This window comes from Salmo salar, chromosome ssa12, assembly GCF_905237065.1.
Source record: "Salmo salar chromosome ssa12, Ssal_v3.1, whole genome shotgun sequence".
In the NCBI taxonomy this organism is placed as follows: domain Eukaryota; kingdom Metazoa; phylum Chordata; class Actinopteri; order Salmoniformes; family Salmonidae; genus Salmo; species Salmo salar.
In genome coordinates, this window is record NC_059453.1 from 38,562,512 (window position 1) to 38,588,364 (window position 25,853).

At 43.0% G+C, this 25,853-nt stretch overlaps 1 protein-coding gene across 1 annotated transcript; it reads left to right on the plus strand.

The window, feature by feature from the left end:
* Positions 1-754: 754 nt before the first annotated feature.
* On the plus strand, positions 755-22,239 carry cfap58 (cilia and flagella associated protein 58). Its single transcript, XM_014131559.2, has 18 exons — positions 755-933; positions 3,403-3,684; positions 3,940-4,088; positions 5,762-5,918; positions 6,415-6,609; positions 6,823-6,960; positions 8,745-8,904; positions 10,069-10,151; positions 10,584-10,775; positions 12,844-13,005; positions 13,126-13,272; positions 13,640-13,780; positions 14,296-14,519; positions 16,656-16,767; positions 16,945-17,049; positions 18,039-18,158; positions 18,491-18,624; positions 21,939-22,239. The coding sequence occupies exons 1-18, from the start codon at positions 928-930 to the stop codon at positions 22,057-22,059; spliced, it is 2,628 nt and encodes an 875-aa protein (XP_013987034.1). The 5' UTR covers positions 755-927; the 3' UTR covers positions 22,060-22,239.
* Positions 22,240-25,853: the final 3,614 nt, after the last annotated feature.

Sequence of the window (25,853 nt, forward strand, 5' to 3'; positions counted from 1 at the left end):
CAGTTCTTCCATGGCCTGCATACTCACCAGACATGTCACCCATTGAGCATGTCTGGGATGCTCTGGATTGACGTGTATGACAACGTGTTCCAGTTCCCGCCACAATCAACATCCTGATCAACTCTATGCAAAGGAGATGTGTTGCACTGCATGAGGCAAATGGTGCTCACACCAGATACTGACATTTTTATTTCTGATCCACATGGCTTCCTTTTTCTTTGAATGTATATGTGACCAACAGATGCATATCTGTATTCCCAGTCACGTGAAATCCATAGTTTAGGGCCTAATGAATTGATTTCAACTGACTGATTTCCTTAGATGAACTGTAACTCAGTGAAATCTTTGAAATTGTTGCATATTGTGTTTATATTGTTGTTCAGTATAGTTGCATCGACTGTGCTGTAGGATGCGTACACCGTAGCCATGTGATTACGAAGCTCGGTTCAGAATTGGGAAAAGACCTGAGCAATGATGTACACTTTTTTTTCCTTCATGAAGAGCCTAATCTGAGGTCTCTGACTTTGAAGGCTCGAATGTCCGGCGAATATTGAATATCAAACAAACGTTTTACCACGGTAAAACAACGTATATATTTCTAAGTTACAATGAGTGCTTATTAATGTTCATAACAAATAGTGGATATTACAAAGTGAAGTTACTTGAAACGTATTAAAGTAATTTTGTCCCAGGGCAGGCTCAAGTCATCATCTTCATGCCCCACCCACGCGAGCCCAGAGAACCGGCAGTCGTTGCCAGGTAACGGGACGCGTTTCCTTGGAGTGTATGAATGAACAACATGCAGAGGGATAGTTTAGCTACTGGAGCTAGCCAGCTGTCAGTTTCCTAACAAACGAGTCGCAGACATTTGGAAATTACAATCTTGTGTATTATAACTAAGCGCTTTTGACTAACGGGACAGGAAACATGGAGGTAGGTTGTGCTGGTTTGTATAGCTAGCTAGATAGCTAACGCTTCGTTTTGTTTTGCCAAAACAAAAGCAACAGTGCAACAGGTGCTAAATTACGTTTAGTAATTTTAGTTAGTTAATACGTTAGCTAACTTTGTCTTCCGCTGGGTAGCATTCATTAGTGGACACCGCAGCAAAAGGTTTAGCAAAGGATAATAAACACAAGCCTTTCTTGTTGGAAAACTTCAGTCCGTTTTCTTGCGTCTAGTTGGTGACTAGTGAATAATCACTTACTGTATCGTGACTGTCTCTACACTGTGTGTGCAGAAAGCTCCCAATCCGATTCAAACTCCATTCACCAGCGGCAGCTCTGCAAGCGTTCGGCCTAAGTCAAAATACGTTCGTTGAACGCCAAATATGAAGTTTCGTGAGGCAACTATACTGCTCAAAAATTATAGGCAATTAGCAAGACACCCCCAATAAAGGAGTGGTTCTGCAGGTGGTGACCACAGACCACTTCTCAGTTCCTATGCTTCCTGGCTGATGTTTTGGTCACTTTTGAATGCTGGCGGTGCTTTCACTCTAGTGGTAGCATGAGAGTCTACAACCCACACAAGTGGCTCAGGTAGTGCAGCTCATCCAGGATGGCACATCAATGCGAGCTGTGGCAAGAAGGTTTGCTGTGTCTGTCAGCGTAGTGTCCAGAGAATGGAGGCGCTACCAGGAGACAGGCCAGTACATCAGGAGACGTGGAGGAGGCCGTAGGAGGGCAACAACCCAGCAGCAGGACCGCTACCTCTGCCTTTGTGCAAGGAGGAGCAGGAGGAGCACTGACAGAGCTTTGCAAAATGACCTCCAGCAGGCCACACATGTGCATGTGTCTGCTCAAACGTTCAGAAACAGACTCCATGAGGGTGGTATGAGGGCCCGACGTCCACAGGTGGGGGTTGTGCTTACAGCCCAACACCGTGCAGGACGTTTGGCATTTGCCAGAGAACACCAAGATTGGCAAATTCGCCACTGGCGTCCTGTGCTCTTCACAGATGAAAGCAGGTTCACACTGAGCACATGTGACAGACGTGACAGAGTCTGGAGACGCCGTGGAGAACGTTCTGCTGCCTGCAACATCCTCCAGCATGACCGGTTTGGCGGTGGGTCAGTCATGGTGTGGGGTGGCATTTCTTTGGGGGGCCGCACAGCCCTCCATGTGCTCGCCAGAGGTAGCCTGACTGCCATTAGGTACCGAGATGAGATCCTCAGACACCTTGTGAGACCATATGCTTGTGCGTTTGGCCCTGGGTTCCTCCTAATGCAAGACAATGCTAGACCTCATGTGGCTGGAGTGTGTCAGCAGTTCCTGCAAGAGGAAGGCATTGATGCTATGGACTGGCCCGCCCGTTCCCCAGACCTGAATCCAATTGAGCACATCTGGGACATCATGTCTCGCTCCATCCACCAACGCCACGTTGCACCACAGACTGTCCAGGAGTTGGCGGATGCTTTAGTCTAGGTCTGGGAGGAGATCCCTCAGGAGACCATCCGCCACCTCATCAGGAGCATGCCCAGGCGTTGTAGGGAGGTCATACAGGCACGTGGAGGCCACACACACTACTGAGCCTCATTTTGACTTGTTTTAAGGACATTACATCAAAGTTGGATCAGCCTGTAGTGTGGTTTTCCACTTTAATTTTGAGTGTGACTCCAAATCCAGACCTCCATGGGTTGATAAATTGGATTTCCATTGATTATTTTTGTGTGATTTTGTTGTCAGCACATTCAACTATGTAAAGAAAAAAGTATTTAATAAGATTATTTCATTCATTCAGATCTAGGATGTGGTATTTTAGTGTTCCCTTTATTTTTTTGAGCAGTGTATATTAATTTAAGGCCGGTATGCACTTCCAAAAAAAGGTCTACATAAAAATGGACAAGCAATGCCTATTCAGCACCTCCAATGACAGTACATACCGGCCATAACGAGTAAATTAAGATAGTTGCTCAGCGAAACTCCATATTTGGTGATCAACGACAAACGTATTTTGACATTAAAACGCATACAGAGCTGATGAATGGGAGTTTGAATCAGCTTTCTGGGCGAGAGGTCTCTAACACATAGATACTGGTTCGGGATTGCAGTATGTTAACGTTACAGAACTGTCAAGATTTCTTCGCTAACTTTATTTTTCGTCCAATAATTTTTATTCATGTCACTGCATTTCTATAGTAGGCCTATAGTAACTTGTGACAGTTAAGAATCAATATCAATATATCTTTATTGTCACAATCAGGTTATGTGTAGTACAGTCAGGGCAAAAAACAAGATCAACTTCAACAGATACACATAAGATGAATAGAAAACATATCAGTTACAGTAGTTATTGCAGGAGTGAAACCATACAGAGAACATAATGTGTCAATTTCAGTGCCTTGCAATTAGCTTACTCTCTCAGATATGACAAGTGCTTGATTACAGTTTGTGTGTCCTTTCCCAGGATAAAGGTCAAAAGCCAGAAGCAGATGAGAACAGTTTTGAATCACTGGAGAAGGAGTTCCAGGAGGTTCTCGATGAGCTGGTGGGAGACAAGAGCCTGGACAAATTCCGGGTTGAATATGAGAAACTGACCAATGCCCTGAAGAAGTCCCACGAGAGCGAGAAGAGGCTGATGACAAAATGCAGGGAGCTGAATGCAGAGATAGTGTCCAATTCAGTAAAAGTTGCTACTGCACTGAAGTTGTCCCAGGAAGATCAAACGACTATAACTTCTCTGAAGAAGGTAGGCCTTTTATGGTGAAAACATGAGTAGCTGCAGAGATGTGTAATAGGCCTACAACCTAAGGTTAGGACGAAGGTTGTCATTAGTGTTGTTGCCAATAAGCTCTTGTAGGCTATTATGGAGTAAAATATTCACACTTCATTTTGAGCAGAATAGAGCAGTGGTTTAGAGTCGTGCTTTATTTCAACATGGCCCAGATTTGTCATAGTAATATGGCCATACTGTACAATTGAACACATTTTTTTCTTCTTTTAGGAAATAGAAAAGGCTTGGAAAATGGTTGATGCAGCCCACGATAAAGAGCTCAGAGCAAAAGAGACAATTCAAACATTGAAACATGAAATTTCAAATCTAACAAAACTTGTTGAACAAGGTGCTGGCTTGTCCGTGGGTCAAGAACATGGGTGAGTTGAGTTGTGCACACTCGCACTGTAAATTGTCCACTTCCTTTGAATTAACCAATTCACTAGAGATTATTGTCATACCTGAAGGCCTACATACAATGCTTAATTTGAGCCGAATCCTGCCGGTACAAGATCCCGCACCTCGCAGTTTTGGACTGCTTAGTTTTGGCACCTATTTGCCTGGATCCGGTACCTCATGGCATGACAAATCATTTCCTCTGTTTGCAATGTAAAAATAAAAATATCCTAGTTAGGCTATATCAAGTTGCCTCCTCGTTAATTCTCCTGCCCCCTAAAAAACGTTACGTAAAAACGTAGATTTTCAGCTTGCACTTGATATTCTGAGAATTGATTCGGGTTGGGCTGGGTCCGGGTTTAAGTTTGCACAACATTGTAGCCTATGTTTTGGGACCAAGCCTTGTCCATTGCTGTGGTGAGAGAGAGAAGCATGCACCTGTATCTCTCACAGAACTACATTGAGATTCTATTTTTGTGATCTCTCTGCTCTGATAGACATGCGTCTGCAACTCTCCATCTCTCCAACATTGCACTTCATCATAAAAATATAAATAGGCCCTATTATAAGTATTCTAATTTAAATACAAGTTCACTATAATGACTCTGTAGGGGAACAACACTATTTTACAAAGTATCTTGAGAGATAATGGCACAAGCGCATCGGCCATTACTGGTGAGTGCACATCCACTAGCCTATCTTCATCATTGGGTGAATCAGTCGTTTATATTGATCTCCGTTTGTCAATGTCAGAGTAGCCTGTCACATTGGTAATTTCTGTGGTACAAAAAAAAGTTATGTTAAATGATGTAGAATTGCATGAAATGCACTTATAAAAGGACATTTTTGTGTGCAAGAAACGCTTCTGCTCTAGGCTACTCTATGCCACTATGCAAATATGGCATAGAGCCCCCCAGTTCACCCCCCTCTTGTGCTCACTTTGAGTTCCGGCACTTCCCGATTTATAGGCTGTGGATTCAACTTTTTCTGGACCTTTCTTCCCAATGACTAAAGATCCCGAAGCTTCTATGAATGTGCAGGATTCTCTACTTACACATAGTCTCTGGTCTACTCGTAGAGAGCAGAGTACTCTGGCGAAAATAGTGCTCGTTTGATAAAGGTCAATCAATATCTGCAAGATCACTTAATGCCAAATATAATAGCATAGTATAAAGTTACTGTAAGACAAAAAACACCACCTGTTTTCTGATGAGATTTTTCTCTTATGCGGCCACAACTCAACAGCGCACGCCACTAGGCAAAATATTATGTGCTTTGATTGAAACAAAACACAGGTTCGCTCACTGTACAACATTTGAAGCAACACTGTGCATAACTAAGAAGATCAAAATGTATATTCCTATGAATCTGATCGAGATCAGATGGTTGGCTTGAAGATGCTGCATGGACGTTTCACCGGTAAAACTTGAAGAATTATCATTCACGATTGACAGTGAGAAACGTGAAGGGAGGGTGAGCACAGAAATGTGTGCGTAAAGTGGAGGTAAAGAAAATCATGCGCGGAACATAATATGAATCTTTCTAGGGTGACGGGAAGCGGCGGTTACCTAGGGATCCTCAGCCTACAAATTAAGCACTGCCTACATCTCTAGATAACATTAGAGGAGTTTCAACTGAAAGCTAATTTGTTTTTCAGTGTAAATGATCTGCTGAAAATCAAAGAGGAACTAACCAAGGAAAGAGATGAACTGCTTACGGAAGTGGTGACTCTGCGAAATAATCTAACAAAGGCCACTGCCAGTCAACAAGAGATGGAGGTTCAAAAAGAAAAGGCAATGGAAACCATATCTCAGGTAATGCAGAAACTCAACATCACCATTTACATTTACAGGTGTTTATTGTTAATCAACTTAATGACAGCAAATTGAAGTAGTACAAAACCCCAAAAACGTGTTCTTGGTTGAACAGAGAACAACTCAATAGGATTTTTAAATGTAGTATTACATATTAAACATCACAATTTTTTGTATTTTTATGTGGTGCATTTGCTTTACCTTCACTTAACTGGCAGGTAAGGCATTAGTTATTAGGTAGGTATTATGGCCATACACTTGGTAGTTGTCTGGAACATGACTCTGTAATTGTTTATAATTTCAGTCCTCATTCCTATTCCGTTGCAAATAAACCAGTAGGCTTTATTTGCTGTACAGTGTGTCCACAAGTCTTGGCACATCCAGTCCTAAATTAACTGGGGCCTTATTATATAGTAGGTCCACTCCAGTGCCTGCTTCCTGTCAAAATACTTGCTAGTAACAACATTGTTTTTATCCTATATTCTGTCCAACATAGCTCCAGCAAGACATCCAGGTCCGTCAGAACGAGTGCTCGCGGGAGACACGGCGGAAGGAGAAGTTGGAGAAGGAAGTGAAGCAGCTGCACACAGACCTGGACACCAAGCAGTCGGACATCAAAGTGCTGAACCTGCAGAGCCAGCGCAGCAAAGAGGAGCAGCAGAGGCTGGAGCAGCAGCTGCGGGAGCAGAAGGTGAGGCCGTGACCAGGGGTGATGTCCCACCTGCCCTCCCTGTCCTCTCCCTTCCCCTCCATCCTCCAATCTTTTCACAGAGGGGCTGGCGAGGGAACACCAACTTGAGAGATGGTGCCAGTCGTACACACATGGAATACAACTTTTACATGTATGCTGTAGGGGGTTTAGATTTAATGTGTGATTTGATTTGTGCCGTTTGTCCCCTCGCAGATTCTCAATGAGCGGTCCACAAAGGAGCTGGAGCAACTGCAAGTGAGAAACACCAAACTCCAGCAGGAGAATGAACAGAATGCCCTGAGTTTGGAGCAGCTCTCCCTCGACACACAACAAAGGGCATCTGACCTTAAGGTAAAACTCACAAACACCCAATGTGTGTGTGTGTGTGCGCGTGTGCGTGTCCGCGTGTCCGCGTGTGCGTGTGTGTGCGTGTGTGTGCGTGTGCGTGTGTGTGTGTGTGTGTGTGTGTGTGTGTGTGTGTGTGTGTGTGTGTGTGTGTGTGTGTGTGTGTGTGTGTGTGTGTGTGAGAGAGAAGCTCCACAGATGACAGACACCAATAGAGAGCCCTCACAAACTTCTGCCTACTGTTGATCGAAACATCATGCCAGTAAAACCTTATATTAATCATGGGACCCCATGGTTGTTTTTTGGCTGTTTTTCGCAAACCATTGCAAGGCGGCAGCACATATGGGCACATATTCACAAAGTGGAGTGTAATGATCGACGCTGGAGACGAGAAGCAGGTACAGGGAGTAAACATTTTAATGATACACGGGCATGAAACAGAACAGGAACGGCGTCTGGACAGAGGCAAAAATAACGACATCAATGCTGACACAGGGAACAAACTGAGGAGCAGACAGATATCGAAGGGGTAATCAACAAAGTAATGGAGTCCAGGTGAGTCCAATATTGCATAATGATGGTGACAGGTGTGCGTAATGAAAGGCAGCCTCGAGCGCCAGAGAGGGGGAGAGCGGAAGCAGGCGTGACAGTACCCCCCCTCTAGGGGCGTGACCCGGCGTCCCACCTGGCAGAGCTTGATGGGCCGGCCAAGGCATGGGGCGCTGGACAAGCTGGCTGGGGCGTAGAAGCCTGGCGAGCCGGCTGGAGCATGGGAGCCCGGCGAGCCAGCTGAGGCATGGCGTGGGATGAGAGTCCGATGAGCCGGCTGAGGCGTAGGAGCCCGACGTGCCGGCTGAGGCATAACGTGGGATGGGAGCCTGCCGACCCAGCCAGGGCAAGAAAACCTCTCGAGCTAGCTAAGGCGTGAAAGCCCGACGAGCCAGCTGAGGCATGCCTGGTTCCATTGGTGACGGCGTCCTGGACCCGACGTCACCAACAAAACAAAAAACAAAACCTCCCTGATGCTTCGTATAGTGGTGTCAGCATTCTGTAAGGATCGACGCTGGAGAAGAGAAGCAGGTACAAGGAGTGAACATTTTAATAAAACACGGACATGAAACAGAACAGGAACAGCGTCTGGACAGGGGGAAAATAGCGACATCAATGCTGACACAGGGAACAAACTGAGGAGCAGACAGATTTAGAGGGGGTAATCAACAAAGTAATAGAGTCCAGGTGAGTCCAATATTTCGCATCTGCACGTAATGATGGTGACAAGGGCAGCCTTGCGCCAGAGAGGGGGAGAGCGGGAGCAGGTGTGACAAGGAGTGCTGGGGGGGGTGGATTGCTTTATGAATATCCACAAGGGAACCACAATTCATCCCATAAACACAAGTTTCTGAAAACTAACATTCAGTGCATTTGATAAACCAGCATAGCAGCCAAACACCTAATAGCGCCCTTCATGCTTGCAGGATCGTTGTCATTTTCTGGGATATAGGCTAGTGATTTCTCGGGCAGGGAGAGAGCGAAGGGAGGGAAAAAAGAAGGGACAATCTTAGCCCAAACCACTGCAAACTTGTCTTTTCTCAAACAAATTCTGTTGAGAATGGAGTGGCCTCTTCCTGAACTGTTATCAGAGACAACGAAAATTGGACAGGAGCCCTAATGTCAGCAACACAATAAATACCTATTCTCTCTCTCTCTCTCTCTCTGACCCCCCACCGCCCTCTCTCTTTCTCTTGCTCTTCTCCTCTTTCTCTTCCTCCCTCCTTTTGTTCCCACCTCAGATGAAGGAGGAGGAGGTGAATCAGATGCGTCAGGAGATTGCCAAACTAACAAAGATGAGAGAGGCCACTCAACGGAAGTTCCGACAGACGGAGGATCAGAAGTTGGAAGTGGAGCAGCAGAGGGATATGCTGAAAAACCAGATCGCTGGCCTGGAGAGAGGCAAGGATGTACACACATGATACACACACTCGCACATGCACACCCTATCTTGCACTGACTCTATGCACACTCACAAGACAATAAATACACACTATATACACACTCACACACACACACACTACACTGACACTCTCACACTAAACCCACACATTCACATGCACTACATATGCACACACATGCAACACATGCATACCAACAACACACACACACATGCACACATATACACACACCTTTACACTCATCATATGCTGCTGCTACTCTGTTCTTTAGTTTATTGTTATCTCTCCTGATGCCTAGTCACTTACCCTGCCTTCATGTACATATCTACCTCAAATACCTCATACCCCTGCACATTGATCTGGTGCTGGTACTTCCTGTATATAGCTCCATTCTTGTGTATTTTATTCCTCTTGTGTTACTATTTTATAAAAAAATGTACTCTGCGTCTTTGGGAAGCAAGCTTTTCACGGTAAAGTCTACACACCTGTTGTATTCGGCAAGTGACAAATAAAATTGTATTTGATTTCAACATGCGCGCGCACACACACACAAAACTAAACAAACACGAATACACACACAAATGCATGCAGGGAGACACACACAAATACCTGGGTTGACATTTCAACACTCCTCTGCTCTGTTCCACTTTTTACCCCTTTTTCTCCCCAATTTCGTGGTATCCAATTCGTAGTTACAGTCTTGTCCCATCGCTGCAACTCCCATACGGACTCGGAGAGGCGAAGGTTGAGAGTCTTGGGTCCTCCGAAACATGACCCCGCCAAGCCGCACTGCCCGCTTAATCCGGAAGCCAGCTGCACCAATGTGTCGGAGGACCACCGTACAGCTGGGTCACCCGGTCGCGGCCGGCTCCGACACATCCTGGGATTGAACCCGGATCTGTAGTGACACTTCTAGCACTGCGATGCAGTGCCTTAGACCGCTACGCCACTTGGGAGGCCAAAAGCACTCTTTTGGCCTCCCGAGGAAGATGACAGGAAGATGCCATTTTTCCTTACCTTTTAGTAACTCTGAAAATATTAAGTGTAGTGGTTACATTGTGGTGTGGTTTGTGTGCAAGGTACATCAATTATGTATAGAATTTATAGAATTTCTGTCATTCTCTCTCACTCAAAAACATGAACATGAACCATGTGTTGTGAACAGAAATGGAGTCCTCCAAAAAGCAGATGGAGATTGACAAGAAAGGCATTGACGAACTGGTGCGGGAAAGAGACATCCTGAACAAGGTATGTAGAGAATAATATAATTTAGCAGGCACTTTTATTTGAAGCAACTTGCAGAACTGTTAACATTGACAGTGACAAACATCCAGTATGTACCCCATGCAGAAATCAAACCGACAACCCCGGCATTGCCAGCACCTACTACTACATGACATTATGTGTATAGCCTATGTTGTTTGGTTATTTGCAGGTCTTGTTTTGCATGATTTGTTTCATTAGACACATCTTAATGTGACAAATGTGCACCAAGCACACTCTCATCTGCTCATAACCCATTGTGAAAGTGTGTCTGTGTTCGTTTGTGCATGTACATTTGTGTGTGTGTTTGGTGTGTGTGTGTGTGTGTGTGTGTGTGTGTGTGTGTGTGTGTGTGTGTGTGTGTGTGTGTGTGTGTGTGTGTGTGTGTGTGTGTGTGTGTGTGTGTGTACATTGTAGAACATGATCAAGGCAGCTAATGCCACGGAGAAGCAGCTGAATGTAGTGAAGCTCCATGAGCAGTCCAAGAAGAACCTGGACCAGGAGGTCATGAACTACCGCGATGAGGCCCAGAAGCAGCGCAAGATCATCTACCAGCTAGAGAAGGAGCGTGACCGCTATATCAACGAGGCCAGCGACCTCACACACAAGGTGCACTAAGATAACTCGGGGATGGGTGGAGAGACCAGGGGCCTCATTTATAAACGCTGCGTACGTACAAAGTATTATATTTTGCGTGCAAAACATAACCTGCACCAGTTTTCACTGCATTTATAAAAACTGAACTTGCCTGGAGAATGTGCTTACCTCCACGCAAAGTTCAGACCATGCAAACGCACAACTTCTTGTTACTTATAGTAATTATTGCATTGCAAGCAGGCAAGTAAGTACTTTGTGCAAATGAGGAATGGTTAGGTTGACACGCCTTTCATAAAACAACATCAACAGAAAAACATAATGACAAAACAACTGCGGCTTTTTGTCGTTACTAAGAAGAGCGAACATCTATTTACTTTATCTTTGCAATCTAAATTAATAAATAGGAATTATTTAACCTTTTATTTAGGCAGGGGAGTTCCATTGAGACCAAGGTTTCTTTTACAAGGATGCCCTGCATGACAAGACCAAGCAGTTAAAAGCCATTTTACTTAAATCTGTGGTGACAAAAGGAGTTTCAAGATTTAGCCATCCCTGTGACCGGATATGGTATCTCGTACATCTATGGGTTAGTAACGACAAAGACAGTACAGTATGAAGATAGGAAGAAACTGCTTTTCAAATAGAAATCCCCGATCACTCTTGTAGGCGAAGTCAAGGCGGCGTTGGCTAGTTAATCTCATGCATAGAGACATGTTATCGGGTCTAGCTGGTCGTCTCGCGCCGAACTGCACATGTGCAGGCCGTCAAATCAAAGGTACTCCTTCAATATAAAGTTGTTTTTGCCGAAAATGAAAATGTGTCAGTTTGACACGTTCACGAGGTTGGAGTAATAACATGTTCAACTAAAGCCATTGGCTCGAATCTAGGTTGTGTCTTTAGATTTCGAGAAAATGAACAACTAAGGAAGATTTTTTCACTTCTCTCATTGACTTCCCAAACCCCGGCCTGGTCTGTTTGGTCTGTTTCGCAAGCATTCCCGGAAGTCTCACGATGTTGCACCTCGGGTTTCAAAAGCACACTAGAACAGACAATTCATATTTTCCATTGAAGTCTCTAGGCTACTACTGTACGTCTGACTCATATAAATATAATCTCATTCTAGTTCTGTTGTCTGAATACTGTAATTTCACATTTCTCGAGTAGACACTGTTTCAGAATTTACAGGGCAGTGCAGCATATTTAGGTTGCAGGAAAAAGGCCATACAAAACATTGTTGAATTAAAATGTTCTGCTAACAGGTACACAACAATTTGTCATGGTTTATTTCTTTCAGAAACTGTCTCTGTCCTTTGCCCAATACAGCAACTGTCACTGCAGAAGATTAAAACATTGTGGTAACACCTCCAAAACATTTGATAAAATGTGCCATTGCTTGTTTTTTGTGAAACTGTTATGGCTTAATTTCAATATACCTCCAAATTATACAGCAAATAGGGTGTTATTTATCACCATAAAAGGTTAAAGTTTTCCAGGTGAATAAATAACGCTCATTCACATGCACACAGTTTCAGGACGGGGCTGATTTTATAGTGACAAACATGCGTTTTCAGAAATGGGTTACGCAGATATTTAGTGTGAAATTTACACAACGCTTATCAATGAGGTGCCCAGAGTGCAGGCAGGTCTTATTCATTGTGATCTAAAGGGCATAGCTGATCCTAAATCCACATTGGATACATACAGCCCCAGGGATTTAGGCTCAGTTACATAGAGTACCAGTAATGTAGCACTAGCATTAATGTTGATGAAGCAGAGAAAATGGGAGGGAACTCCATTTGAACATTGCAGTTTATCAATTAGGATTTCAACACAGAGAAGATGAGATAATGTGATATGCGACATGTGTTGGAACAGACAAAACATCTTTACATGTGTTGATTAGGTGGAGAAAATTTCAACATTAGAGTTTATCATTTAGGACTACAACATGCCGGTATTGTGTCTAGGTTGTCTTTTATAAACACCTAGCTATCAGCTTCTGGTTACGTAAGCCCAAGTCTTACAAAAGTCCCAAACTAAACCCCTTCTTGGGATGATTCTGTGTTCTTTTCTTCCACAGGTGCTCCAACACATGGAGGACATTAAAATGAGGGAGATGCAGATCTTTGAGTACAAGAAGAAGATTGCAGAGGCAGAGACCAAGCTCAAACAGCAGCAGAACCTCTACGAGGCGGTCCGAGCTGATCGGAACCTCTACAGCAAGAACCTCATCGAAGCCCAGGTTGGATTTACATAGGAGTAGTCAGTTGTGTGGACAGGCAGGCTGGTGATTGTCCGGTCTGTCGATCGGTCAATCCTTTGCTCGCTCGCTCACCCATTCACTCTCCGCCCTCTCTTTCAGGATGAGATCACAGAGATGAAGAGGAAACTGAAGATCATGAACCATCAGATTGACCAGCTAAGGGAGGAGATCAACAGCAAAGAGTCTGCCCTGGTCAAGGAGCACCTGGAGTTCCAGCGAGTGGAGAAAGAGAAGGAGGCTCTGAAGGTAATTTACTATGCCGTGCTCACTTTGTGAGTGGCTAAAGTAACTACTGTGCAAATCTACTTTTTAGTCTGGGAACCCATTGGTGTAACTAGTCATGAGAGAAAGGAGGGTTGTAATTGAGCATTTTGTTTTACTAAAATATTAACACCAACCTGCTTTAGCTCTTTCAATCACACCACGGTGACATCCTCACCACCAGGATGACACCCATCCTGCCTTCTTGAAGCAAATGCTGCATTCCAAATGGCACCTAATTCCCTTTATAGTGCACCACATTTGACCAAGGCCCAAAGTGTTTTCTTTTTCTTTACCCCTCATTTTCAAATTCAAATTTTAAATAAAGGCCGTCTTTCCATTCCTCCCATAGGCCGAGCTCCAGAAGATGAAGCAGCAGGCTCAGGAGACTAAGCAGTTTATCGACAACCAAGAGGCCGAGGAGAGAAAGCTGCTTAAGATCATATCCGACGCTGATGCTGAGCGGCTCAGACAGAAGAAAGAATTGGATCAGGTAAGGGGCAGAGAGAGGGGTGGAAAGGTGGCTGCCTGCTTTCACTGAGAACTCACTGCCCATTCAGAGACAAATAGTTCTGTCATAGCGATAAAATAGTGCTGATTTGAATAAAGGGGCAGGCCCTTCCCATAGAGGACTGGGATGGAGAGAGAGGATGTCATCAGCCAGCAGATCTGTCAAGCCTGTGGTCTCGCATTACATGGGTCAAAAAACATTGTGTTGATGTGGCTGCAGAATGTGACAGAGGTGCAGCTTTTCATTTCTTCCTAATGAGGTTTGTCTTTGAATGGATGAGACCAAGTAAAACATTCTAGAAATGTGACTTTCTAGGAAATAGCAGGTCATTTAGCAGGTCATCTACCAGTATCCATTTAGATGGAAAATAATCAAACACGTTATCACAAAGGGCCAGTATCACAAATATGTTTTATTTCTAAATGTATTTTTACAGTCTTTGATCAAAGTAACCTGGGGTTTTTGTTGTTTGCTCTTTTGCCATCACCGTCTTGTAGGTGATCAGCGAGCGAGATATCCTGGGCACTCAGCTGGTGCGACGAAACGATGAGCTGGCCCTACTCTACGAGAAGATCAAGATCCAGCAGTCCATGCTGAACAAGGGAGAGATCCAGTACAACCAGAGGGTGGAGGACATCCGCCTCCTCAAGATGGAGATCAAGAAGCTCAGACGGGAGAAGGGCATCCTGGCTAAGACTGTGGCTAATGTGGAAGACTTAAGGTGAGATTGAAAGAGGAAGAGGGAGTAAGAGAAAGACAGAGGTAGAGAGTGCAAGACAGCAAGAAAGTGAGGGGGCGAGACAGAGGGTGGGAGACGCTGATATAGACGGAGAGCAGGTGGGGACATAGGGAAACAGAGAAAGATCGAGACAAATTCCAGTTGGACTCCAAAGAAAGCTCAAGCTAGATTTATTCAACCATATGATGATACAAGCACAAATATTTCTAACCTACTAGGCGGGGTCAACCCCTTACACATCTACATAGCCAAAACATCTACGTTGCTAGGCAGGAACTTAATTGGTTCCTCTCAACTGGTGTAGTCATGGCCCTGCCTGATACTAGAACCTTTGTAGGCATGGAAGTGTATGTGTGTGAGATAGGACTGAAGTAGGAGGGTCGTTGGGGTGGGCCCCTCTGGCCCCCCTCCATGAGGTTTCTTCTCACTTCTTCTGTTGACTTGGACCTCGAGCCGAATTTCTCGCTCCTCCCTGGTTCCGCAGCTGGCCTGCTTTATCAAAGATTAACTGTTGCCCTTCGCCTCCCTCATTAACTTTCCATACACGTTCCTTATTCACCTTTCATTGACACAGAACATAACCTTTTACGGCTAGGGGTTCCGCTAGCGGAACGTTTTCACAACATCCGGTGGAATCGCAGGGCGCGAAATTCCCCCAAAAATATTAGAAATATTTAATTTTCATACATTCACAAGTGCAATACACCAAATTAAAGCTTAACTTCTTGTTAATCTAGCCACCGTGTCAGATTTCAAAAAGGCTTTACGGCGAAAGCAAACCATGCTATTATCTGAGGACAGCACCCCATCAAACAAACACATGACAATCATAATTCAACCCGCTAGGCACGACACAAAACTCAGAAATAACGATATAATTCATGCCTTACCTTTGAAGATCTTCTTCTGTTGGCACTCCAATATGTCCCATAAACATCATAAATGGTCATTTTGTTCAATAAATTCCATCGTTATATCTCCAAAATGTCCATTTATTTGGCGCGTTTGATAAAAAAAAAACACCGGTTCCAACTCGCGCAACATGAAAACAAAATATCTAATAATTTACTTGTAATCTTGATCCAAACATTTCAATCAACTTTCCTATAACAACTTTAGGTATTTTTTTACGTAAACAATCGATAAAATTTAAGACGGGATAAACTGTGTTCAATACCGGACGAAAACAAAGTGGAGCGAGCTTTCAGGTCACGCGCCCCAACCACAACAGTACACTAGACTCAACCCTCATTCTGAACAGCCATACTTCTTCATTACTCAAAAGAAAAACATCAATCAATTTCTAAAGACTGTTGACATCCAGTGGAAGCGATAGGAACTGCAAGCAAGTGCCTTAGAAATCTAGATCCACATAGAAACCCCATTGAAAACACTGTCACCTCAACAAACAAAAAAATCCTGGATGGTTTGTCCTCGGGGTTTCGCCTGCCAAATAAGTTCTGAGTGTTAGAGTGTTTTCTATCCAAATCTACCAATTATATGCATATCCTAGTTTCTGGGCCTGAGTAGCAGGCAGTTAACTTTGGTCCCGCTTTTCATCCAAAATTCAGAATGCTGCCCCCTATCCTAAAAAAGATAAACAGTTATCATACATGTTATGTAATCAATATATTATTATATAGTGACAGGAATAAGTATATTTCAATTAGAACCCAACACCGTTCGAAGAGAGCAGCACACTAAACTCCTAATCAATGTCTGTAAATTATGCAAAATACTTAACTTTTCTTTTCACAATATTTCATTATTTAAATTGTTTTTGTAGTACAAAAGTGCACAGATCTGTGCAGCAGGACTATTTCTGCATTGCTCAGTTTACATTGCTGTCTTATTTATCGGCATTAATTTGCTTTATTGTGAGCCTGTTGATATCTGCAGCCCACAAAAGGTTACCATAGTGGCATTTGCTGGACATCTGCCATGAACAAAACATTGAATTGATACAGGCTTGCCAATGTTTTTACATCCTTAATGATTAATGAAAATAGTGAAATTGAAGTCTGTTTTCAATCTATGCCCCACTTGTATTTGTTGTCATGAAATATGTGACGAGGAAATGCCATGACATTTGATGCCCTTTTGTGGGTTTTGTGACAGACGTGAGGTTTACCACATGCAGAGGGAGCTGCTCAAGGAGAGGACAAGGTGCAGAGCCTTGGAGGAGGAGCTGGAGAATCCTATGAATGTACATCGTTGGAGAAGGCTGGAGGTGTGTGTGTGTTACTGTGTGTGACTGTATGTATATTTTGTGAGAGCTTGGGCTCAAAAACATTTAGACCTGTTTCAGTAGATTAACTTCTTAGTGCATCAGCCTAGCTTCTGTGAGACATAGCCAGAGAACCTATTTAGGGTTATACATTAATGCCTTTTATTTGACATTCCTCAGGCCAGTGACCCAAGCACCTATGAGTTGATCCAGAAGATTCACTCTTTACAGAGGCGTCTGATAACCAAGAGCGAGGAGGTGGTGGAGAAAGAGCTTTTATTACAGGTAAACTCCAGATAAATCTGTATCATCCTGTTGGCTACCCAAACACCAGGTGCTCCCACAAGGAGTAGGTTGGGTCACTGCAGAAATCAATGGAAGCCTGGGAGAATTGTTTCACTACTTCATAACTTTCAGAAATTAGCATGGACTGCATACACTGAGTATACCAAACATTAGAAACACCTTCCTAATAATGACCCTAAGTGTGAAAAATCTAGCAGCATTGCAGTTCTTGACAAAAACCAGTGTGACTGGCACCTACTACCATACCCCGTTCAAAGGCACTTAAACCTTTTGTCTTGCCCATTCACCTTCTGAATGGCACACATGCGCAATCCATATCTCAATTGTTTCGAGGCTTAAAAATCCTTCTGTTAAACCCTTTCCTGCAGTCAAATTACCAAGTGGCCTTATTTTTCATAATTTCTAAATTAATAAACTTTTTTTTTTTTTTACGCCGAAAATCTGGTGTTTCTATGTCAAACAGTTTTGATATATTTCAGTCTTCTATGATATATAAAGTGTAATATTGGAAAGCAAACTAAAAATGAAGTACATTTCAACTCTATATGTGACATGGTATACAGGTGTCTTCTTTTTTGTAAGGCCATAAAAATGTGTGTGAGGTGTATACTTTTGTTTCAAAGTAGATTTCTTTAAGACTGCCAAGAGACACTGATTTAGCCCACTGCAGTAAAATGTTAACCTGTCTCCTCTCCTTCATTTACACTGATTGAAGTGGATTTAAGTGACATCAATAAGGGATCATAGTTTTCAGCTGGATTCACCTGGTCAGTCTATGTCATGGAAAGAGCAGGTGTTCTTAATTTTTATATACTCAGTGTAGATACAGTATGCAAATATGTAGATAATGGGTGGGTCGAGAGCTGGTAAGGAAGCGCCCAGTGGGATGTGTGCACGTTTTTAAAGAGCCCATCCCTGATGGAATGTTTGGCTGCCTAACGTCCCCTCTCTTCCACTTAAATGCTCAGGAGAAGGAGAAGCTGTACGTGGAGCTGAAGCACATTCTGTCCCGGCAGCCTGGACCGGAGGCAGCCGAGCAGCTTCAAATCTACCAGCAGACACTGAGGCAGAAGACAAAACAGCTCAAGGTCCTCTGTGCCTTTCATCTTCTTTTTGTACATCCCTTGTCTGTATGTCTCTCTCTCTCTCTCTCTCTCTCATTCATTCATTCATTCATTCATTCATTCATTCATTCATTCATTCATTCATTCATTCATTCATTCATTCTACACTTCCAAGCAGCTCTGACCACTGGCAGAGAAATGGCCACTTCAGATACAGCAGGACCATGCACAGGCTTGCGAGCCAAGCTCACATGCCCAGAGTAGCTTTTTCCCTGGCTATGTCATTTTCAGTTTAGTCCTATGCTGCTGCTTGAAGTTGATTTATTTTAGATGTCCTTTTAATCCCCCACATCCAGGCTTTGTCATCAGAGCTGAACATGTATGAGTCCCAGACACAGGAGTACAAGTATGAGATTGAGAGACTGGCCCATGAGCTGCAGAACATCAAGAAGAAGTACCTCACTCAGAAACGCAAAGAACAGCAGTGCAGGTAAAGATTACCCTGGTATAGTACTTACCAACCACGAGAATCACCCCTGAGCTCATTCTGGGGTTTCTGATCTAAACTGATTGAACTGTTGAAGTAGGGCTGGGCGATATATCAAATGAATTTGAATGTATGTTTTTGCGCAATATTCCAAATGCCTGTATCGCAAGAATCAAGGTTTTGTTATTTTTCGTTTTTATGATCGTTTTTGTCCGCTTGTTCTCTTGTAATATTTTTGGTCTCATCTCCTTCGCTCCTCTGTGCTGTGTGCACCTTCCCATTTACACCAGAGATCTGTATATAATGACGAGTTGCACATCTCCGCCCTAACAATGGGAGTCGTTGTCCCAAAGGCGGGAAGGCAGGTGACTAGCTTAGGTCCAAAATAAGCCCATAGAAACACATTGGCCTAATTTTGGACAGATTTTAGCAAGAGTGGAACCTCTCGCTTCGCCTCTTCCTCTATGGTTTACACACACACCAAGCACCTCTCCCCATGCATCTCACGCTAACAAAGTTCAGAGATCACATCTTCTCTGACAAGTGGTTTCAACTCGCTATTTGCATTTGAGGTTTGGTCCAACAGAATCGGTCATCTGGACACCAAAACACATTTAGACATTACTTTACTATAATAGAGAAGTTAACTTTTTGAACAATATACTTTTTATGTTTCAACTACTCAAATTGCGCACAGAGCAGACACTACTAAAACGAGAGCATCAATGAACATTGATTTGCGAAAATGAATGCTCAGTTTGTCGCAGGGCATTAGGGTACCACTTGCAGCATTTTAGACAAATACTGTTATACTAGCTGGCTAGTCTGTGTTTTATAAATGTGCAATAAGCATAAAACACAATTATACAGTTGAAGTTGGAAGTTTACATACACTTAGGTTGGAGTCATTAAAATTGTTTACAGACAGATTATTTCACTTATAATTTACTGTATCACAATTCCACTGGGTCAGAAGTTTACATACACTAAATTGACTGTGCCTTTAAACAGCTTGGAAAATTCCCGAAAATGATGTCATGGTTTAGAAGCTTCTGATAGGCTAATTGACATCATTTGAGCAAATTGGAGGTGGACCTGTGGATGTATTTCAAGGCCTACCTGCAAACTCAGTGCCTCTTTGCTTGACATCATGGGAAAATCAAAAGAAATCAGCCAAGACCTCAGAAAAATAATTGTAGACCTCCACAAGTCTGGTTCATCCTTGGGAGCAATTTCCAAACGCCTGAAGGTACCACGTTCATCTGTACAAACAATAGTATGCAAGTATAAACACCATGGGACCACGCAGCTGTCGTACCGCTCAAGAAGGAGACACCTTCTGTCTCCTAGAGGTGAACGTACTCTGGTGCGAAAAATGCAAATCAATCCCAGAACAACAGCAAAGGACCTTGTGAAGATGCTGGAGGAAATAGGTACAAAAGTATCTATATCCACAGTAAAGCGAGTCCATTTTTGACATAACCTGAAAGGCCGCTCAGCAAGGAAGAAGCCACTGCTCCAAAACCTCCATTAAAAAAAAAGCCAGACTATGGTTTGCAACTGCACATCGGGACAAAGATCATACTTTTTGGAGAAATGTCCTCTGGTCTGATGAAACAAAAATAGAACTGTTTGGCCATGATGACCATCGTTATGTTTGGAGGGAAAAGGGGGAGGCTTGCAAGCCGAAGAACACCATCCCAACCGTGAAGCACGGGGGTGGCAGCATCATGTTGTGGGGGTGCTTTGCTGCAGGAGGTACTGGTGAACTTCACAAAATAGATGGCATCATGAGGTTGGAAAATTATGTGGATATATTGAAGCAACATCTCAAGGCATCAGTCAGGAAGTTAAAGCTTGGTCGCAAATGGGTCTTCCAAATGGACAATGACCCCAAGCATACTTCCAAAGTTGTGGCAAAATAGCTTAAGAACAACAAAGTCAAGGTATTGAAGTGGCCATCACAAAGCCCTGACCTCAATCCCATTAAAAAAAATGGTGGGAAGAACTGAAAAAGCGTGTGCGAGCAAGGAGGCCTACAAACCTCACTCAGTTACACCAGCTCTGTCGGGAGGAATGGGCCAAAATTCACCCAACTTATTGTGTGAAGCTTGTGGAAGGCTTCCCGAAACATTTGACCCAAGTTAAACAATTTAAAGGCAATGCTACCAAATACTAATTGAGTGTATGTAAACTTCTGACCCACTGGGAATGTGATGAAAGAAATTAAAGCTCTGATCAGGCCCTACACCCAAACAAGGGCACTGCGTTCATCCACCTCTGGCCTGCTGGCCCCCCTACCTCTGCGGAAGCACAGTTCCCGCTCAGCCCAGTCAAAACTGTTCGTTGCTCTGGCACCCCAATGGTGGAACAAGCTCCCTCACGACGCCAGGACAGCGGAGTCAATCACCACCTTCCGTAGACACCTGAAACCCCACCTCTTTAAGGAATACCTGGGATAGGATATAGTAATCCTTCTAACCCCCCCCCCCAAAAAAAATGATATAGATGTACTATTGTAAAGTGGTTGTTCCACTGGATATCATAAGGTGAATGCACCAATTTGTAAGTCACTCTGGATAAGAGCGTCTGCTAAATGACGTAAATGTAAAGCTGAAATGCATCATTCTCTCTACTATTATTCTGACATTTCACATTCTTAAAAAATAAGTGGTGATCCTAACTGACCTAAGACAGGGAATTTTTACTAAGATTAAATGTCAGGAATTGTGAAAAACTGAGTTAAAATGTATTTGGCTAAGGTGTATGTAAACTTCCGACTTCAACTGTATCATTTATGGTACAGTATGTCTGAAGCCATCACTGATCACCCACCTCACATTGAAGGTCATCATCAATTAGGATCACGCATTCACACACACTAACTGCATTTTCGCAACCCTTGTACATAGGGCTGGGTGATACGGCCTAAAAATCATATCTACATTTTTTGTTTTACTTAAGGGCGATTCTGGGTTATGGGGTTGAAAAACAAGTTGTAATGACTCCAACCTAAGTATATGTAAACTTCCGACTTCAACTGTATTTAGTATAGTTTTATCTGAAAAAAAATAACTTTTTAAATGTTTTACAATTTTTTTTTTCTGAAATTCACTGAGGAGGATGGTCCTCCCCTTCCTCCTCTGAGGAGCCTCAACTGCTCAAATCAAACAAGCTGGGAAGACGACCAGAGAATCAATTAGCCAGAGCTTAGGGCGACCTTACCATGTGTGTGCATGTGTGGACGAAGCAACTCTGAAATGCGTCTGAATGTGTCTGTGTGACAAATTTCCTGGAACTCTCTTGTGTGTCCGCAGGGAGAAAGAGAGGAGCCTGGCCCAGGTGGGACAGTCGGTGATCCTGCCCCAGCGCAACGACGGTCCATGCTTTACCGGTGGAGGCTTCAGTCTTAAACAGCCTGGCAAAATCACCACCTAGAGGAAGAGACACGAAGCTCCCTCCAGCCTTACAACGTCTTGACACACTGCCTCTTATTACCCCTCATAGGACACTCATCATTGTCGATACTGTTTTTAAGAGCTCTTATAAAGGAAAAATAAATATTACCAGAGTTGGGCTGTGATTTTATTCAATAAATAGAGCTTACTTCACGTATCACTCTGGCCTTTCTCCAATGTTTAAAGTTAGAAAATGGCCAGTCCAATCAGCGTTCTCTCAGAAAGAAATGTGTGGGTTTAGGATAACCTCGGAAGCCCAGAACTAAAATCTTGTGTAATTGCGTCAGATGCTCCATTTAGGTTCTGGAGAAAGGTGAATGACAAAATTATACTAACGAGACTGGTGAAGTCTCCACCCTGCTAAACGGAAACTCTCAGCCAAAGCCCTCAACCACTTCTGAAAACATTCTGTTTGAAATCATTGCTTGAAATCTCCATCCCCACTTTAAGCACCACCATCACACAATCTTAATATATCCAAATAACCAGTGATGTAAAACCAAAGCACAGGAAATACTGCACTTTAGTCAGTATTTTGACAGACATTACGATACCATTTATGTTACGTAGTCTGTCCACGAGAGATTAGGTTTAGGACAACAACCCACACAGCCAAATACTGCACTTTTAAATATTGGTTAAAGGTGATCTAATCGCTGACAAATTTGTTTTTAATAATGCCCCTCATTACAGGCGTGGGCTCTTAGGCTGATACTGTATGTGAAGCGAACAGAAAGGTGAGTAGCTAAACTTATTTATCACAAATTCTAATTCATAGTTTTCCTGAATTATGAAAAGCCATTTGAAAGTCTTTGCACCCTCTGTAGCCATTATGGTTCTGATCCTGCTGGTCATCTATTAAAGTTTGAATGTATTTTTGTGTGCTCCATCCTGTTGTGGTTATCAATCTGCCAAGCATGCACACCATGAACGCATTAACAATCTGACCTTAATGGAAACATGTACTCTTTATCTCTACCCGGTACAACCAGAAGAGGACTAGCCACCACTTAGAGCCTGCTTCCTCTTTGGTTCCTTCTTTCTAGGGTGGTCACTTAGTATCTGCTTCTGCATTGCATGCTCCTTGGTGTTTTAGGCTGGGTATCTGTAAAGCACTTTGACAATTGCTGATGTAAAAAGGGCTATATAAAACCCATTTGATTGATTCAAGGGGCAATCAGCAGTTGCAACATTTTTGGATTTATAAATTAATGATATGTACCCATTTGATTTTTGAAGAATAGAATTTATAAGAATATCATAATTCAAACCAATGATGATGTTCTTTTCTACACAGAAGACCATACACAATTATTTCCTGATGATTTTCCTTGATGTTTTCCTGAACTTTCCAATAACTATCTGAAGCATTTCAGTTACTTTAAACCATACTTCCAACTGAAATATTGTCAAAAATATTGTCAGACTGATTTGTAATAGACTGCCATAGCCTCAAACAAAAAAGTTAATATTGGCTGTTGATTACATTATTTTTTTCACATGGTGGGGTCATGATAAAGTTCGTATATCAACGTGAGGTTGTGTGCCAAAAACGTTTGGGAACCCCTGTTCTAGCAGTTCGTGACAAGCAGCGCCAAATACCATTACAAGCTAGTAGAGATTACCTCCACACTGTCATGCCTGGATAGAATAAAGCTTATATCAAATTGACGTCAGAAGTGGAAATGTTTGTATTTTAGCTAACCCAAAACCTTTTTCCTAATCGTAACCTAATTCTCCTAACCTTATAATTATCCTAACCTGCTGTGTAAATTCTCCTAATCTTGCCTGACGACTCGCCCTGAATTTATTTCCGCTGCTCTATCGATCGCTACATACTGTACAGTACATTCGTTCAGAATCTGCCATCCTAGAAGTATTTTGCGTGACTTCAAACTGACAAACACAAATTCATAAGCGTTTGGATTGTCTCTAACAAACTGTCTCTGGCCCAACCCATCGGTTTAAAGGACCAATTAGAACGGTCAAAATGTATTCACATTCTAGAAATCGTAGGGGAGGGAGGCAAATCCAGTATCCTCATGGAGAGCGATGTGGAGTCAATTCTGGTCAAGTCTGACAAACTGTATAGTATCTAGTCAAAACCCCACAACCCAGATAACCCCTGATCGAAAAGTGAATTATACAGTCTTTTGAGCAATGTTATTTTTACAAGTTTTAAGTTTTTGTTTTACGACATCAAGTGTTTATCAGCAGCACAGTGTTCCAAGTTATGTTTGTCAAATTCCGTGTGGAGGCTGAGTTGGTTGATTCTGAGAACCAAGCGACGGTGATTCTTCGATCCCAAGGAACGGTGAGTTACTAACACCCATTCGACTCGATAGGCATGTGCAAGCTGCACTGCATACTGCTTCATCCTTCATCCATTCATCCTTTCCATCTGGAGCACGCTTCTTCATCGGGTTGGAACCAAAATTATTTTCTAATCGTTTCGTTCTGAACAGAACTACAGTACCAGTCAAAAGTTTGGACACACCTACTTATTTAAGGGTTTTTCTTTATTTTTACTATTTTCTACATTGTTGAATAATAGTGAAGACATCAAAACTATGAAATAACACATGGAATCATGTAGTAACCCAAAAAGTGTTAAACAAATCAAAATATATATTATATTTGAGATTCGTCAAAGTAGCCATCCTTTGCCTTGATGACAGCTTTGCACACTCTTGGCATCCTCTCAACCAGTTTCATGTGGTAGTCACCTGGAATGCATTTCAATTAAGGTGTGCCTTGTTAAAAGTTCCTTTGTGGAATTTCTTTCCTTCTTAATGCGTTTAAGCCAATCAGTTGTGTTGTGACAAGGTAGGGGTTGTATACAGAAGATAGCCCTATTTGGTAAAAGACCAAGTCCATATTGTGGCAAGAACAGCTCAAATAAGCAAAGAGAAAAGGCAGTCCATCATTAAGACATGAAGGTCGGTCAATCCGAAGGAATTTCAAGAGCTTTGAACATTTCTTCAAGTGCAGTTGCAAAAACCATCAAGCGCTATGATGAAACTAGCTCTCATGAGGACCACCACAGGAAAGGAAGACCCAGAGACATCTGCTTAAGAGGATAAATTCATTAGAGTTACAGTACCAGCCTCAGATTGCAGCCCAAATAAATGTTTCACAGAGTTAAAGTAACAGGCACATCTCAACATCAACTGTTCAGAGGAGACTGCGTGAATCAGGCCTTCATGGTCTAATTGCTGCAAAGAAACTACTACTAAAGGACACAAATAAGAAGAAGAGACTTGTTTGGGCCAAGAAACATGAGCAATGGACATAAGACCGGTGACAATCTGTCCAAATTTGAGATTTTTGGTTCCAACCGCCGTGTCTTTGTCAGATGCAGAGTTGGTGAACGGATGATCTCTGCATGTGTTGTTCCCACCGTGAAGCATGGAGGAGGAGGTGTGATGGTGTTGGGGTGCTTGGTTAGTGACACTGTCTGTGATGTATTTAGAGTTTAAGGCAGACTTAACCAACATGGCTACCACAGCACTCTCAAATGGATGAGAGAGCTTCCTACTGCCTGAGCTATGTTGTTGATGTAAATTGAGAAGAGTGTGGGGCCTAGGATCGAGCCTTGGGGCACTCCCTTGGTGACAGGCAGTGGCTGAGACAGCAGATTTTCTGACTTTATACACTGCACTCCTTGAGAGAGGTAGTTGGCAAACCAGGCCAAAGCCCATTAGAGACACCAATACTCCTTAGCCGGCCCACAAGAATGGAATGGTCTATCGTACCCAAGTCAATAAAAATAAC